General features: G+C 47.3%; 1 protein-coding gene across 1 annotated transcript in view; it reads right to left on the bottom strand.

The window, feature by feature from the left end:
• Positions 1–3,560: 3,560 nt before the first annotated feature.
• The window catches only part of LOC144751948 (uncharacterized), a 90,694-nt gene continuing 79,089 nt past the window's right edge, over positions 3,561–15,165 (bottom strand). The window contains exons 3-5 of the mRNA XM_078639911.1: positions 13,777–14,064; positions 4,875–4,991; positions 3,561–3,754 (exon numbers count right to left, since the gene is read on the bottom strand). Of these exons, the coding sequence (XP_078496037.1) occupies positions 3,561–3,754; positions 4,875–4,991; positions 13,777–14,064 (599 nt within the window). The remainder of the gene's footprint in view (positions 3,755–4,874; positions 4,992–13,776; positions 14,065–15,165) is intronic.

Raw genomic sequence — 15,165 nt, 5'->3', positions numbered from 1 at the left:
CTTCCTTGCAGTAAGGTCCCTAAAGAATGGAAACAAGCAATGGTACCACCACTATTAAACAATTTCGAGGTTTCTGATTGGGCCAAATATCATCCTATTTCTCAAAATTCTCTCATACCAAGATCCTTGAGAAGCATTTTATTGCTTCCCACATGTCTCAAAGTCCATAATGTACTGCATCCTTCCAAGTCTGGATTTCGACCAGAGCACAGCACCAAAACAGTGCTGCTAGGAGTCACTGAATATCTTAGGTAGGAGTTGGGCAGAGGAGGAACTGCAGCTCTAATTCTCCTGGATTTAAGTGCCATGTTCAACACTGTTTCACGTCCTGTGGTCCTCAAGAGGTAGACAGACGTTGGGGGTCCAAGGACTTGCTTTATCCTGGTTCCAGTAATTTCTGGAAGATTGTTTGTTTCAGTTCATTGTAAAACCTTACAATTTTTCAGTGTATAGACTACCTTATGGAGTTCCCCAAGTGTCCTCTTTGAGTTCAACACTATTTAACATATCTGTTTGCACGTTGGCGGATATAGTGCCAAATCATCGCTTCTCTCTCTACTCATATGTAGATAAGCCAATCATGATATGGCTTTGCGCTATGGACAATAGCACCACACCTAATATGGTTCACTATCTTAAGGAAGTGGAGAACTGGATCAATCAATCAATCATTGACACTTATAGAGCGCGCTACCTACCCGTAGGGTCTCAAGGCGCTGGGGGGGGGGGTGCCGCTACTGCTCGAACAGCCAGGTCTTCAGCTTCTTCCTGAAGGAGAGGTGGTCTTGGGTCAGGCGCAGGTCGGTCGGTCGGGAGTTCCAGGTCTTGGCGGCCAGGTAGGAGAAAGACCTTCCTCCTGTAGTCGCTCTTCGGATGCGGGGGACGGCGGCGAGGGCGTGGTTGGCTGATCGGAGGTGGCGTTTGGGAGCGTAGAAGTTGACTCGGCTGTTGAGGTAGCTCGGGCCTTGGTCGTGTAGGGCTTTGTGTGCGTGGGTGAGGAGGCGGAAGGTGATTCTTTTGTTGACGGGGAGCCAGTGAAGGTCTCTCAGATGTCCGGAGATGTGGCTGGTTCGTGGGATGTCGAGGATGAGTCTGGCTGAGGCGTTCTGGATCCGCTGGAGTCTCTTCTGGAGCTTGGCGGTGGTCCCGGCGTAGAGGGCGTTGCCGTAGTCCAGTCGGCTGGTGACGAGGGCCTGGGTGACGGTCTTCCTGGTCTGCGGCTCAATTGCCTGAAATTAAATGGAAGAAACAATGAAGTGCTTATACTGGGTATCAACCCCGACTATGGGACCCCATTGTTGGCCGGAGGAGTTTGGTATTTGGTTTTCTCTTAAGCAAGTGATTAAGAATTTGGAGTTTAGGTTGGATGATCGACTGACCATAGATCAGCAAATTATCAAGGAAGCGGCATGCTGTTTTGGCTTGCTCGGATGTTCAAAAAAGATTCTATGATTCCTAACTTTGGATACTCAAAAAACTATTGTGAAAGCTCTAATAAACTCTAGACTGGATTATGGCTCGACCCGGTTTCCAGGCAGGTCGCTCTCCACGCCACGCAGCTCCACCTGTCTGCGCCCGTGCTCTGTGCCCAGCTGCCACTGCTGCTGACCGAGTTCGAGGCCCGCCTCCACCCGCAGGCTGCCACCTGCACCTCATCCCTGGGGACCAGTGGTAGGACCTAGGTTTGATTTTTTGTATTTGCACTGTTCTTGTGTAATTGCTTCTGTCATTGGTACTGTATTGTGTTATTGTGTTGTTCTGTGATCGTTTTTCTTTCCTACCCATTACTCTGTGCCTTTTTGCCTTCTGTTTCCCTTCGCCGTTCCACCCTCCCATTTTTTCCACCGCTGCACCCCTGCTCATTCCCCCTCCCAGCTGCTCCTCCCTCCCACCTTCCCTTCTTATGGCGGATGCTGTGCAGTGAGAGCGACCCTTGACCCTGTTTCCAGGCAGGTCACTTCCCATGCCGCGCAGCTCCACCTGTCTGCGCCCGTGCTCTGTCCCTAGCTGCCGCTGCTGCTGACCAAGGTCGAGGCCCCCTCCACTCGCAGGCTGCCACCTGCGCCTCATCTCTGGTGGTCAGTGGTAGGCGCTAGGTTTGCTTTTTTGTATTTGCACTGTTCTTTTGTAATTGCTTCGGTCATTTGTACTGTATTTTGTTATTGTGTTGTTCTGTGGTCGTTTTCCTTTCCTCCCCATTACTCTGTGCCTTTGTGCCTTCAGTCTTCCTTTGCCGTTCCCCCACCCGTTTTTCCCGCTGCTGCGTCGCCTACGGCCCCGCCCCCCCGCTCGCCCATTCGTCTGCTACCCCCTCCCAGCTGCTCCTCCCTTCTACCTCCTCTTCTTATGGCAGTCACTGCGCGGTGAAGACAGCGACCCTTGACCCTGTTTCCAGGCAAGTCGCTCCCCATGCCGCGCAGCTCCACCTGTCTATGCCCATGATCTACGCCCAGCTACTGCTGCTGCTGACCGAATTCGAGGCCCACCTTCACCCACAGTCTACCACCTGCACCTCATCCCTGGTGGTCAGTGGAAGGCCCTAGGTTTGTTTTTTGTATTTGCACTGTTCTTGTGTAACATGACTACCCCGGTGGGGTTTTCCAGCTCAAGCAGAGAGAAAATAAAGAGGAGAGTAGAATTTTTTTTAAGGCAAGAGGCTTGCAGCTAATGCCAGACTGGTTTGCTTTTTAAGGTATGTGATAGCCAAGACCTTTAGATGTTATTAAATGTATGTGTATAACAGTTTCTTGCAGGGGTTTTAGCCAGACTTCATCCATTGGTCTGTGGTTGGAGTCAGTCACATTTTTCTTCTACCCACTCTACATTAAGGAGAAATGTATCAGCCCTCATCAGGAACTGGCTGACTTCACTATGTGTTATAATATGCTGCCCTTTCACAAGGAACTCATAAACACCCAAAGTATGCTACTGGTAATGTGTTGTTTTATTAAGACCCAAAAAACGTTTTTGGCTTGAAGCAATTTTTTTTTTTTTTTACATTGATGAGAGCCCGGCTCCCAACAAGAAAGTTTTGCAAACACCATGACAAAACAAAAAAAGAATTTGCAGAAGTCTGGCCGCCAAAGCCATATTAATTGGCTTAGCCAATGCTTGTTTTACCTAGTAGGACAATCTCCACACGAGAAACCGTTTCCTTTGTGAAGAAGAAAGAAGTGGAATTGCACAATGATGGTAGGGCTAGGATTGGGAATTTTCTACTCAGTGGGTAGTAAATTCGAGGCCATGGGCCAGGTCGCGTGCTGCTACTGTGTGAATCAGAAAAAAAATGAAAATTGACCCATAATTCAAGCATGCCTGGTCTTACTCATCTTTTGTGAACTGGGCTGGGGGGCAGCAGTAAACATATGACGTATCCACAAAGGGTGGACCGTAGGTAATGCAATATCAGAGTCCCTAGATGAAGAACCACCCATTCTGTGCATAGGGCATGAACACTGACACCACACACAAGCACAGCTAGAATCAACAGTTGTGCAACAGACATGAATGCACACATCAGACGTCTGTCCAGGTATGAGAGCGCAGAGTGGGCACAACTACTATTCTTTGACGAGCCCACTTCCCTCCACATGTTCACCTGTAGAGGGCGTTGCTATCATGTTATTGACAGGGGTGTGCCTTTTCCTGGCATCCTGGTTATGCAGTCGTCTTTTGTTACCAGGTGATTCAGTATTGTAGATGACAGTCTTCGGAATCCTGGCACTGGGAGGCGTTTGACTGGCAGCTCCGGCGGCTAAAAGAATGTACAAATGTTGCACTAGTTAAATAGTGAAACAGGGATGCAACAGTGAAACATTTTTAACATGAATATTCTATGTGCCAATTTATATACAATTATTTCATGCAAATATTGTGCACTTAAGGACACAACACTGACTCAAAGCATTAGCCCCCTGTTTGGAATTCTGGGATTGCCCAGAATCCTCTGTTACGGCTGATAGATTCTTCGGTCAACGAGAGTGTGAAGCAGGGACACGAACAGACAGGCATGTTTGGTCTTTTTAGCTCCCTGCGTTGGGTGAGATTAGGAAGAATAGTGAATATTATATATATGTGCATATACACACACACACACAGCATTTTTCATGCTGCTGCAGTATCCTAGAAGCCTGCACACTTCTCAGTATATTTCCCAGTGCTGGTATTCCCGACACCGTTTTCTTCTCCCAAAATGAGCACTTAAGCTTAGGAGTTACATACCTGCCAACTTACAAATGAATTTCACTGTGCGTGGAATGGGCGGGGCCTTGTGCTGAGAGCTCCCTAAGAGGCACCTGCCCCAACAAGCCTCCCACCCCTTTCCAAATGAGAAACCCCCAAAAACACAAAGGGTCATTGAGGCTGTCACCAATGTGTTGGGGTGTCCTCACAACTCCTAATGGACATCGACTGCTTAGTGCCTATAAAAACGAGATGGAAAGTCCTAGCTTACAGTGGTATTCAGCTTGTTTCCCTTGCCACTGTGTGATTTCGACTCCTCACCCGGTGACTTTGTCAAAGAAGCTGAAATCGTGAGACACATGGTGGCACCATGTGAACTGGAAGCTCTGGTGTTAGTCACCTCACCAGCCTTGACACTCTCTAACTGGTGTGGATGGCACTGTGCTAATCCAATGCTAAAAACTCTGCTAGAAAATCAGACATTTGAGGTGAGCAGATTTGGAGTGTCGGTGGGCGCGTAGAGTGTTCCATATTAAGGAGCTGCTCTCCACCCAAGTCTTGGAACTACCCAGGAGTCCCTGCTCTTTTTTGCACACTTTGCACTGCTTGTCTCTCCAAAATGCTTGTATTCATCAAATCCATCTGCTTCTAATAACTAAATTATGAAAACACTGACTATATAAAAATTTTACCGTTTGCCGAGGATGGTGCTTCGGTGCTGTGTGTACTGCCAGACCGTTCTGGGGGGATGGTGCCTTCCGTGCTACCCATGCCTGACGTTGGTGTGTTTACCTTTGCAATGGTATCCTCTGTTTAAAAAAAATATAAGTTACTTAAGAAGTACATCATCCTGGTTTCATATCGTCCCACCATCTCTTCTGCCAATGGGAACCATTCATTGAATACATGAAGTCATAACGTTCTTTAACAGAGGTTAACACAGTAGAGGTTATTGGAAGACAATGATCAACTAGAGAAGTTTCCTAAAAGCAGCACCAACAGCAGCATCCAGCTCATCACCTCTCCAATCCATTGACTGTACCTCACTCCATTTGTAATAACCACCAGCAAGGAGAAGATAACTGTCCTCAAGCACATGATATTTAAGAAAAAAGGGATTTTTTTTGGTGTCTCCACCTTTTATGCAAAAAATCCAGTGAGGTGGAAGCCTGTGTGTTTCTGTTAGATATTCTGAAAATTACAATGGATAGGACTTCACTGACATGACCAGTCCGAAATACAAGATTGCAAAGTCTGTCACTATCTGCAAGACATACCGTTTACAAAAAACAAAGCAGCGATTTGGGTCAGCCCCTTTCAACCATTGGATGAGTCATCCCTGTACAGCCAATGCGCTGAGACAATGTCAATCACATCCTGTAGTTGACTAAAGGCTGCAGTGTTTGTATTTCTTACCTCGTGCCATTGAGTGTTTCATAGATCATTATACCCATTAGGGCTTGATTGCTCTCTTTCTACATTTGGTCCTTCTGCTTAACCTCTTTAAAGATCTTACACTTGTTGGCTATCTCTATTTCTGCACATATCTTTTATCTATTATTTGCTCCTGTCTATCGTATTTCTCTTTCTTAACATTGTCTCATTTTGCTCTCAGTACTTTGCATCTTTGTTTTTCCTCAACTCTTATCCTCTATCACTGCCTTTATTTCACTCAAATTCACCTTTTTTCTACATTACCTTTCTCTTGAACTCATTCTTCTGCCTTTCTCTAAATTTCTTCTCCCTATCTCTTTTTCTACTTCACTCTAAAACCTTACCTTTATCTCTACCTCCCTTTCTCTATTTGCATCTTCCTTCCTATCTTTGTTTCCTCCTGGCTAACCCACGTCGATCGATTCACTTTACTTCTTTTTCTACTTCACATATCTTTCTACTTCATCTCTATATCGCCCTCCTCCTCTACTACAAATTGCTATACTATTCTATTTTTGTCTTTGCCTTCTCCAGTATCATTCCCTGTCCCACTGCTCTTACTCAGCAGGGTCACAGGTGACTGGCCAGAAAAGTGTGCACTAATAAAAAGGAGAAAAGAGGCAAAGCAGCGAAAGATAAATAAGGAGAACATTTTCAGATTTTAACAGACAGAACCTGGACAATCCTCAGAACAGAGCTACAATGACATTAGCAAGCTGCTTAGTCACAGGATTCCACATACAATGTTGTGGCATGTAAAAAATCATCTATAGCCAAGCTCCAAAATAAATAGCTTTATCAATACCTGTCAGGCTTTTTTAGTATCATTTGCCTAGTGGACACAAGTACCTTGAGCTTATGGTTGTTTTTCCATGTACACTTTTTTCAAGGTTTAACATATAATTAATATTTTTTTTATATCATGAAGGACTGACTGAGCTGCAAAAGGGTAATAAATAAAAAAAACTTGCCCAATTAGGACCCAACAATATATCTTGCCTAGAGCGCATACATTTTGAAGATGAGTTCTTAAGATTCTTAAGCAGTCTCTGTCCACAAGCTAATGTGCAAATACATTTTTTAATAGAGTAATTAAAGAGGATATCAAATGGACTTTTTCAAATGACTTGTCATTCACTGCCAGGGATACCGACGGACAGAGCGGGGTCTCATATATCCTGAGCCAGGTCCAGGAAGAGGTGAGGTCCACTCCCCGGACACACTGGTACATATTCAACCAGGTGCCGAAGAGAGGAGTTGAAACAGCTGAAGGAAAATCATATCCTTTACTGGTTTTTCACTTGTGTGTTTTTTTCATATATATTTTTCACACCTTACTCACAATTAATGCAGTAGTATTGTTATAGAACAGAGACCCTGACGAAAGCCGAAGGACTCATCCCTGAGTGGCTGAAACATGTTGGTCTCCTCGCAGCTATTTGTTTGGACTGCGATGACGATATTACACTGTTCTTGTTTTTAGTAAGGAAGGGGCAAACAATTATTAAAGGTTTCTGGGTTGAGCTCCCTATCATTTTTTAAGATCACCACTTACTATATTTTTTGTTTACACTGCACTCCCCATCACATCAACATCATGTGGTAGTACCGAGTGATTGTGGGTCGCTACCCCATATCTGGTTATCGGGGTATGCCGGTCTCAATGATCTAGAGACACAATACCCGATTAGGACTACCAAATGATAATATTGATCATTACAAGACTGTTGATGGGAATCCTACACCAGGGGGGACTCACGTTACTGGTTCTTCACATCTTGTGATCTGGTTTGTTAGTTTATTTTATTCATACCCTTGTACTATAGACAAGGTGTGGATGAGCAGAGGACTACGGTTGAATCCTTAATAAGACCCCTAAGTTTGTAGTTGTGAGTTGGAGAATTTCTCTTCAAGAAAAAATGTGGTTCCTTAGAATTACACCCCCCAGTACCACAGAGAGTCTATTCAGGTTGTTAAAAGGAGGGAACCTGCTTCTAGGTTGCACCCTTGGTGGGTTAAGAAGTCTGAACAATAAAGACACCCGCAGGCATAGTGTGGCAGAACAAGTAGCTGTGAAGCAAGGTAGGTCCAAGGAGCATTAGGATTATGCCTGCCCTTGATTGCATGATGAGACTTGGTTTGATATCACTGACCTGGATTTGTTAAAACATGCAATTTGAGATTTGGTCGGCAAATAAGGGTGGTGAAAGTGAACACCCCCAGCTTTATTACCCAAGATGGACTTGACTGGAATATTAGACGAGTGACCAAGCCAAGTGTAGTAATGAAAGAGAAAAGATTAGCAAAGTGGAAGACAATGAGAGTCTAAGAGATGCAAGTATGGTCAGGAGATCCTTACGGATGGTACAGACAGGTCTGGCATAGAGGGTGACAGAGGTTTGTATGCTCCAGAGGATGATGGGTTGCAATGTTATAGTATGTCATCTGGTGCTAAGTATGATGGTGAAAGGATGCATATGTGAGAACAAGAGAGGATGACTTATCGGGGGGAGGGAAAAATGGTTGAGTTCAGAAACATTCAACATTCAGTGCTGCTCAAGGACCTGATGTAAATGTTTAATATTTCTTAGCTGCCATGGTGTAATCTCCAATTGTTTTACTTCTATTCCTTAGGTCTGTTGTTTCATTTTAAAGAAGGAAAATATGTTACAATCTTTTATTATTGGTGTTATTTCAATATCTTTCTTCTATTTCCTTTGTTCTGTACCCTGGCCCCCTATTTAGCTTAGGTTAGAAATTATATAGATCATAGCTATTCGAAGCAGGCTTAGAATGTTTATGCAGTAACTATGACCACTATATTGGATCTGTTGCGCTGTGCCTGTAAAGATGGAAAAAGTATTACTCTTTGTTAGAAATGGGATTTCGGGTCGACTAGGGCTTGCGCCTAAACCAGGCAGAAACCACCACTCCAGTCAGGGCAAGGGAGTTACACGCTGAAGATAACCCCTACTCACCCCCTTTGTAGCTTGGCACAAACAGTCAGGCTTATCCCAGAGGCAATGTGTAAAGCGTTTGCACAACACACACACAGCAGCAACATACTAGGCACACCACAAAAGTAACCCCACTGGCACTAGGCAATATTTGCAGGGGATTATATACACGACAGGGCCAATTGGGCCACTATCAAAACCATCACAGAATGAAAATAGTAGATGTAGAACAGAACCAGTAACTACTGGCAAACACTGTACTCGGCATTATATCCTGCAACATAAATCATAGTATGCAATCAGCATAACATTAGGCGTAAAATACATTATGCGCCAACCTCATAAGCCTAAACATATTAGACCATAAACTCCTAATCATAAATCACATTAGGCATCAATTACAGTGGAGAATAACCTTATAAACAAACACAGTATGCAAAACTTCATAATCTTAAATCACATTAGAGGCATAAAGCATGATGCATAAATCACAGTACATAAATCACATTTCCTGCACACCACATAGATCACATTAGGGCGTGGCGCCCTATCAACCCAACAGTCCCTCTGGCCAACTGGCCTTCTCAGAAGGCTCAAATGCCCTATGTCCATAATATCAGGGCTTGGGCTGCCAATGGCGCAACATAACAAAAAAATGCAATTGCGCAGACCTAAACCTTGCAGCTCTCACTAATTGCTGTACAGCTGGGAAATCAAATGTGGGCATGAGCACTCACTGGGCCCTCTGGATGGGTCCCCACTGGGACTCTCTAAAACAAATATGGGCAAAATGTTGCAGCTGCCTGCGCTGGTGCGGTGCAGCTGGGAACAAGGAAATCAGCCCTGGCACCACTGTGCCACCTGAGACCCTCTCTGGGACTCGCTAACAAAATGCAGCCAACCGTTGCAGCTGCCCGCACTGGTGCAGCGCAGCTGTGATAAGGTAAAGAGGCACAGGCACGACTTGGCCCTCAGGGCCCCCACTGGGGCTCGCTCAATCAAACTACCCCCAATGTTGCAGCTGCCCTCTAACAGGCGGGGCAGCTGTAAATCTGGCACAGGCATCTGTTCTTTGATCTCCCTCCCCCAGCCTTCCCACTCACCGGGCTCTCTGTTGGGGGGGGATGAAGTCCTCTCTCAACTCCCTCAATCGGCGAAGCACACGTGGGGCTCTCCCTTCGCCATGGGACACCCGCTGTCCCGCTACAGCCCTTCTCCTCTTTTCCGGCGAGCTCCTGTCAGCCGGAGGAATACGCGGGGCTCTCTCTTCACTACAAGGCTCTCTCCTTAATACGAGATACCCGCTGACCAGTGCCAGCATTTCCTTCACGCTGGGCTTCCCTCCACTCATGGGAGCCCCGCCTGGCCACAGATTTTCTCTCGGCTGCGCAGCCTCTTCCTGTTCTGGGCCCCGCCCAGAGTCGGCAAAGGCCGCCTGGCTTCCGGGTTGGGCCGGCGGCAGTGATTCTAAATAGGAGAACGCGGGGTGGGCTTCTGCTAAAACAAACAACGCTGGATGGGCACCCGCATCCCAAATAAATCGTCAAGGCGGGGAGGGCACCCGCTATTTTAAATATATATAAAGCGGCGTGGGCTTCCATTTGATATGAAAAGCTTGCAGGGTGGGCACCTGCTCCACAGCATCACAGGGGAATCCCTAAGATGGGGATTCCCTTTTAAAAGGCTGCAGCTCAGCACCGCGCAGCCCACGTTCTCATCCTTCTTGAGCCCCTGTCACTCAAAAGCCGGACATACAATTCACATCAGGCAGGCAGACACAAAGCACACAGAAAAGCCAATTTCTACAAGTGGTATATATAAAATGGTTATAATAAATCTGCATACACCACTGCGCAGCATTTATCATGACGATTCCAAATATACTGACTTGACCACGCTGCTCCTCCCATATCAGGAATTACCACTGAAACACTTATAAGGGAATCCCCAATGCATTCCTACGGGAGGGCAGACCCACAGTAGTGAGAAACCAAAATGGCTTTTTGTCACTAACAGGACATGTCCTATCTTTTACCTGCAATGCACCCTGCCCATAGGGCTAGCTGGGGCCTACCTTAGGGGTGACTGATATGCAGGAAAAGGGGAGTCACAGACATGGCACACACTTTAGGTGCCACTTCACAGCGGCAGTAGCATTGCCCGCACAGGCCCTGCAGTGGAAGAGGCCTGAGATAGGTTTGCAAGGCTACTTTTGTGGGTGGCACAATCAGCGCTGCAAGACCACCAGTAGCATTTAATTTACCAGCCCTGGGTATATGGGATACCACTTTACAAGGGACTGACAGGTAAATTAAATATGCCAAACAGGTGTAGACCAATCTTACCAAATGTAACACAGAGAGCGCAATCAATCAACACATTTGTCACTTTACACTACAGATGTGGCTGTGGCGATGGATGTCGAGGATGAGGCGTGCAGAGGCGTTCTGTTTGCATTGCAGTCATTTCTGGAGTTTGGCTGAGGCTCCCGCATAGAGGGCGTTTCCGTAGTCCAGCCTGCTGCTGACGAGGGCCTGGGTGACCGGTCTTGTTTCGGTGGGGATCCACCTGTAAACCGTGCGGAGCATGCGTAGGGTGTTGAAGCAGGAAGATGAGACGGCAATGACCTGCTTGATCATGGAGAGTGTCGAGTCGAGGATGACCCCCAGGTTGCATGCGTGGTCGGTGGGTGTCGGTGCTGCTCCCAGTGTGGTTGGCCACCAGAAGTCGTCCCAGGCTGACGGGGTGGAGCTGAGGATAAGGACCTCCATCTTGTCCGAGTTCAACTTCAACCGGCTCTTCTTCATCCACTCGACAATGGCCTTCATTCCTTCATGGATATTGGCTTTGGCGGTGAGGGGGTACTTGGTGAGGGAGAAAATCAGCTGGGTGTCGTCAGCGTAGGAGATGATATTGAGGTCTTGCAGTCGGGCGACGTGGGAGAACGGTGCAATGTAGTTGGTGAACAGTGTCAGGCTTAGGGATGATCCTTGGGGGACACCGCAGAAGATCTCGGAGGCTTGAGAACTGAATGGGGGGAGGCGGATGCTCTGGGTTCTGCCGGAGATGAAGGAGGTGGTCCATTCCAGAGCTTTGTCTCGGATACCTGCGTCCTGATGTCATCGGTGGCGGCGATGAGGGCAGTTTCGGTACTGTGGATGCTGCGGAACGCGGACTGGGATGGGTCCAGGATGTAGTTCTCCTTGAGGTAGCGGGTTAGTTGTCTGTTGACGATCTTCTCGTTGACCTTCGCCAGGAACAGGAGCAGGGAGATGGGGCGGAAGTTCTTGATGTCTCTCGGATCAGCCTTGGCTTTCTTGAGTAAGGCGTTGATCTCTGCGTGCTTCCTGCTCTCTGGGAAGGTCACGTCTCGAAGGAGATGTTGATCACTTTGCGGACATGGAGTGCGATGGTAGCGCTAGCTTTGTTGAAGATGTGGTGGGGGAACGGGTCTGACGGAGAGCCAGAATGGATGGTGTTCATAATTTTGATGGTGTTGTCGTCGTTCATGTTGGTCCAGGTGAGCATGGGGTTGATGCGGATGGTGGCCAGGGGGTCTGAGGTGTCGTTTGCTGTCAAGGCGGTCAGGTTGTTGTAGCTGTCGTGGATGTCTGTGATTTTGCTGTGGAAGAAGGTGGCAAGGGAGTCGCACAGGTCTTGCGATGGTGGGATGTTGTTGGCATTGGAGCTGGGGTTGGAGAGTTCCTTCACGATGTTGAAGAGCTCTTTGCTGTTGTGTGCATTGTTGTCGAGGCGGTCCTTGAAGGAGACCCTTTTGGTGGTTGTGATGAGGAGATGGTGTCTGCAGAGGGCGTTCTTGTGGGCCTCATGGCTGCCCGGTGTCTGTTTGTGATGCCATTTCTTCTCGAGTTTCCAGCAGGTTTGCTTGGAGCCCTGGGCCTGGAGGTCCACGGTGAACCAGCTGGCTTTCTTGTCGGTGTGTCTGTTGGAGGGTCTCTTGATCAGGGCGATAGTTTTGGTGCAGTCGTCGATCCATCGCCTGAGGTCGTGGGCGGCGGTGTCGGTAGGGTCGGCGGATGGGCTCTGGGCTAGGGTGATGTTAAGCTGGACATCGGTGACTTTGCTCCAGCTGCGGCGGGGGATCTGTTGAGTGCGGTGCTGTATGGTGGGTTTCCGGAAGGTGAAGTGGATGCAGCGATGGTGGGTCCAGTGGAGTTCGGTGGTGTGACTGAAAGAGACGTGGGAGCTTGCGGAGAAGATGGGGTAAAGCGTGTGGCTGGTGGAGCGGGCGGGCGATGTGATGAGCTGTCTGGGTCTGAGGTTGGCGAGGTTGTGGATCAGGGTGGTGGAGCTGGTGTTGTTGGTGTTCTCGAGGTTGAAGTTCAGGTCTCCGAGGAGGATGTAGTCTGTGGAGGCCATGGCGTGCGTGCTGATAAAGTCGGCGATGGAGTCACTGAACTGAGGCCGGGGACCGGGGGGTCTGTAGACGAGCGTTCCTCTGAGGGTGGTGTTGGGGACCGTGTGGATCTGAAAGGGCAGGTGTTTGTTGGTGCTGAGGGTGTAGTCGGTGCTGGCCAATACACTTTACACTGGACAGCAGTGCTAAAGTGCCCTGAGGCCTAAAACCACCAACACCATGTCAGAAAAAAGGCTAGGAAAAAGGCAAAATGTTTAGGGATGACCCTGCAACAAGGGCCAAGTCCAACACTCTTCATGTTTGAGTATCGCATTTTAGAAAAACTTATGTGATTCTTGCTATATTACTTCACCTTCTTGCACTGTTGTTACCTTTTTTGTCACAACGGGTTAAAGATAACTAAAAGCACATTTATTGATCAGAATACCCCCCAGCCCTGCCTATTTAACCAAGTTCTGAGCTGTTGATGCTCAACCAATGAGTGGACTTGACCCAGACATCTCTTTTCCTCGCAGCAGAACTCTATGATGCCCACCAATGCTTCGCCAACAATATTCAAGTACCTGAAAGTGTCACAGTGAGGAAGCCATATTGTGACAATTAAGTAGCACCATTCCAAACACAAAGATATTAAGCGCATCTTGCTAGTTGCAAGTGATTTATTGTTTTGTAAAAATTATTGTTCCCCCAAAAAACAAATAAAAACATGGCCTCGATTCTATAGCCAGCTTCTGCCACGTATAAACACTTTTGGTATGTAGTTCTATACGTTTAAAACGCCTGCATCTTTTTTCCTGCACATGTACCGTGTATTCAATTTCTGACCTGTGACGCATAGATGCACTTCATCACTTTGCTGCCTTGTCTTCGCAGGAATCTGGTTCTCCGCTTCACAATAGTAGGTCCCAGAATGAGATGTTTGAAAGTTTATGATAAGGAGCGAAACTCCTCCCGACTGAAAGACTCTGCAACTTCCAGGTGCCAGGTCCCTCTTGTACCATCTATAAGTAATCGGAGGTGAGCCTTCCGCAGAGCACGTGAGGTTCACTGTGGCTCCTTCAGAAACTTCAAGAAAGGATCCTTCAGGCTGGATCAAAGGTGTAGTCACTGCAACTGGAATGCAAAGCACAATGGAGTTAGAGTAGAAACTAGATATGTCTAAATTAAGCTGGCACTTTTTTTTAAAATGGGTCTCTTTAAGCTAACATGTCTAGAAAAAGGGGGTTCCACAAGCCAGGTGTTTTCTGCCCCTCTTGCACTAGGCAGCATATAATATGGGATAGCAACTGCAGCTGCCTATGCACTTCCATAAACACAGAGGTATGATGATATCAATGTAGGGTTGGGCTACAAAAATGGGCGCTGCCAACCACTCTGGTGTGAAGGGACAGGCATCTGGGCATACAGGAGTCTAAATCTCACTGTTTCTCTTTCAGAAAGCAATAGTACAGTATGTAATGCTGGGGACATGGCATTCGACTGAAGAAATGGGGTTTTCGTACCATCATCCTTAGCCACGCCCCCGAATATGAAACACACAGATTCATTTTGGGGCTAGTCAAGCTGGTAAGAAGGTACATAGGGCTTCTGAGCTCCTGAAAAGGGCACAGCTACGGTGACCCACCACTGCTCGAGCAGGGCATGTCACACGCCCCAAATGTGGTGGAGGGGCAGAAGCGATGGGAAGTTATGCAGGAGTCCTTCGGTGCACCCTTACCAGTGTTAACCGATTAATGATGAGCATTCACATAAAAGAGGAAATGTTTCACCCAGCCAAAAGGGTCACCAAAGAATCGCCGGAACGACTTGACGGTCACCCCAATGCTATTACACAGGACACCCTTCAGCAGACAGAGTATACAATAGCGACATGGCATGAAATGTTTCCAATAAATAGCGGTTATGAGGAAGTCACTTGAAAAGGTGGGGACTTCTCCAAGGGCATTTGGGTCCCACTCATTCCGCAATGGGGTGGCCAACACTGCAGCAGACCTAGGATTGGGATCAGACCAAATCAAAGGAGAGGGCGAAGAGATCCGGCATCTAGCAGCTGTGGTTGGGTTAAACCGGATGCAGAATTGCTACAAGAAAAAGGTTTTTTGGGGCCAAAACAATAACAATTCATGTGAGTCATCTTGTGAGATGGATACATGTCACCTACCATGTTTAGACAGACAGGGGACATGACCAGTGAAAGGCTGGCATATTTAATAC

This window comes from Lissotriton helveticus, chromosome 4_2, assembly GCF_964261635.1.
Source record: "Lissotriton helveticus chromosome 4_2, aLisHel1.1, whole genome shotgun sequence".
NCBI classification, from domain to species: Eukaryota; Metazoa; Chordata; class Amphibia; order Caudata; family Salamandridae; genus Lissotriton; species Lissotriton helveticus.
The sequence above is the reverse complement of the archived record's forward strand: the minus strand, read 5'-3'. Positions and strand labels throughout refer to the sequence as shown.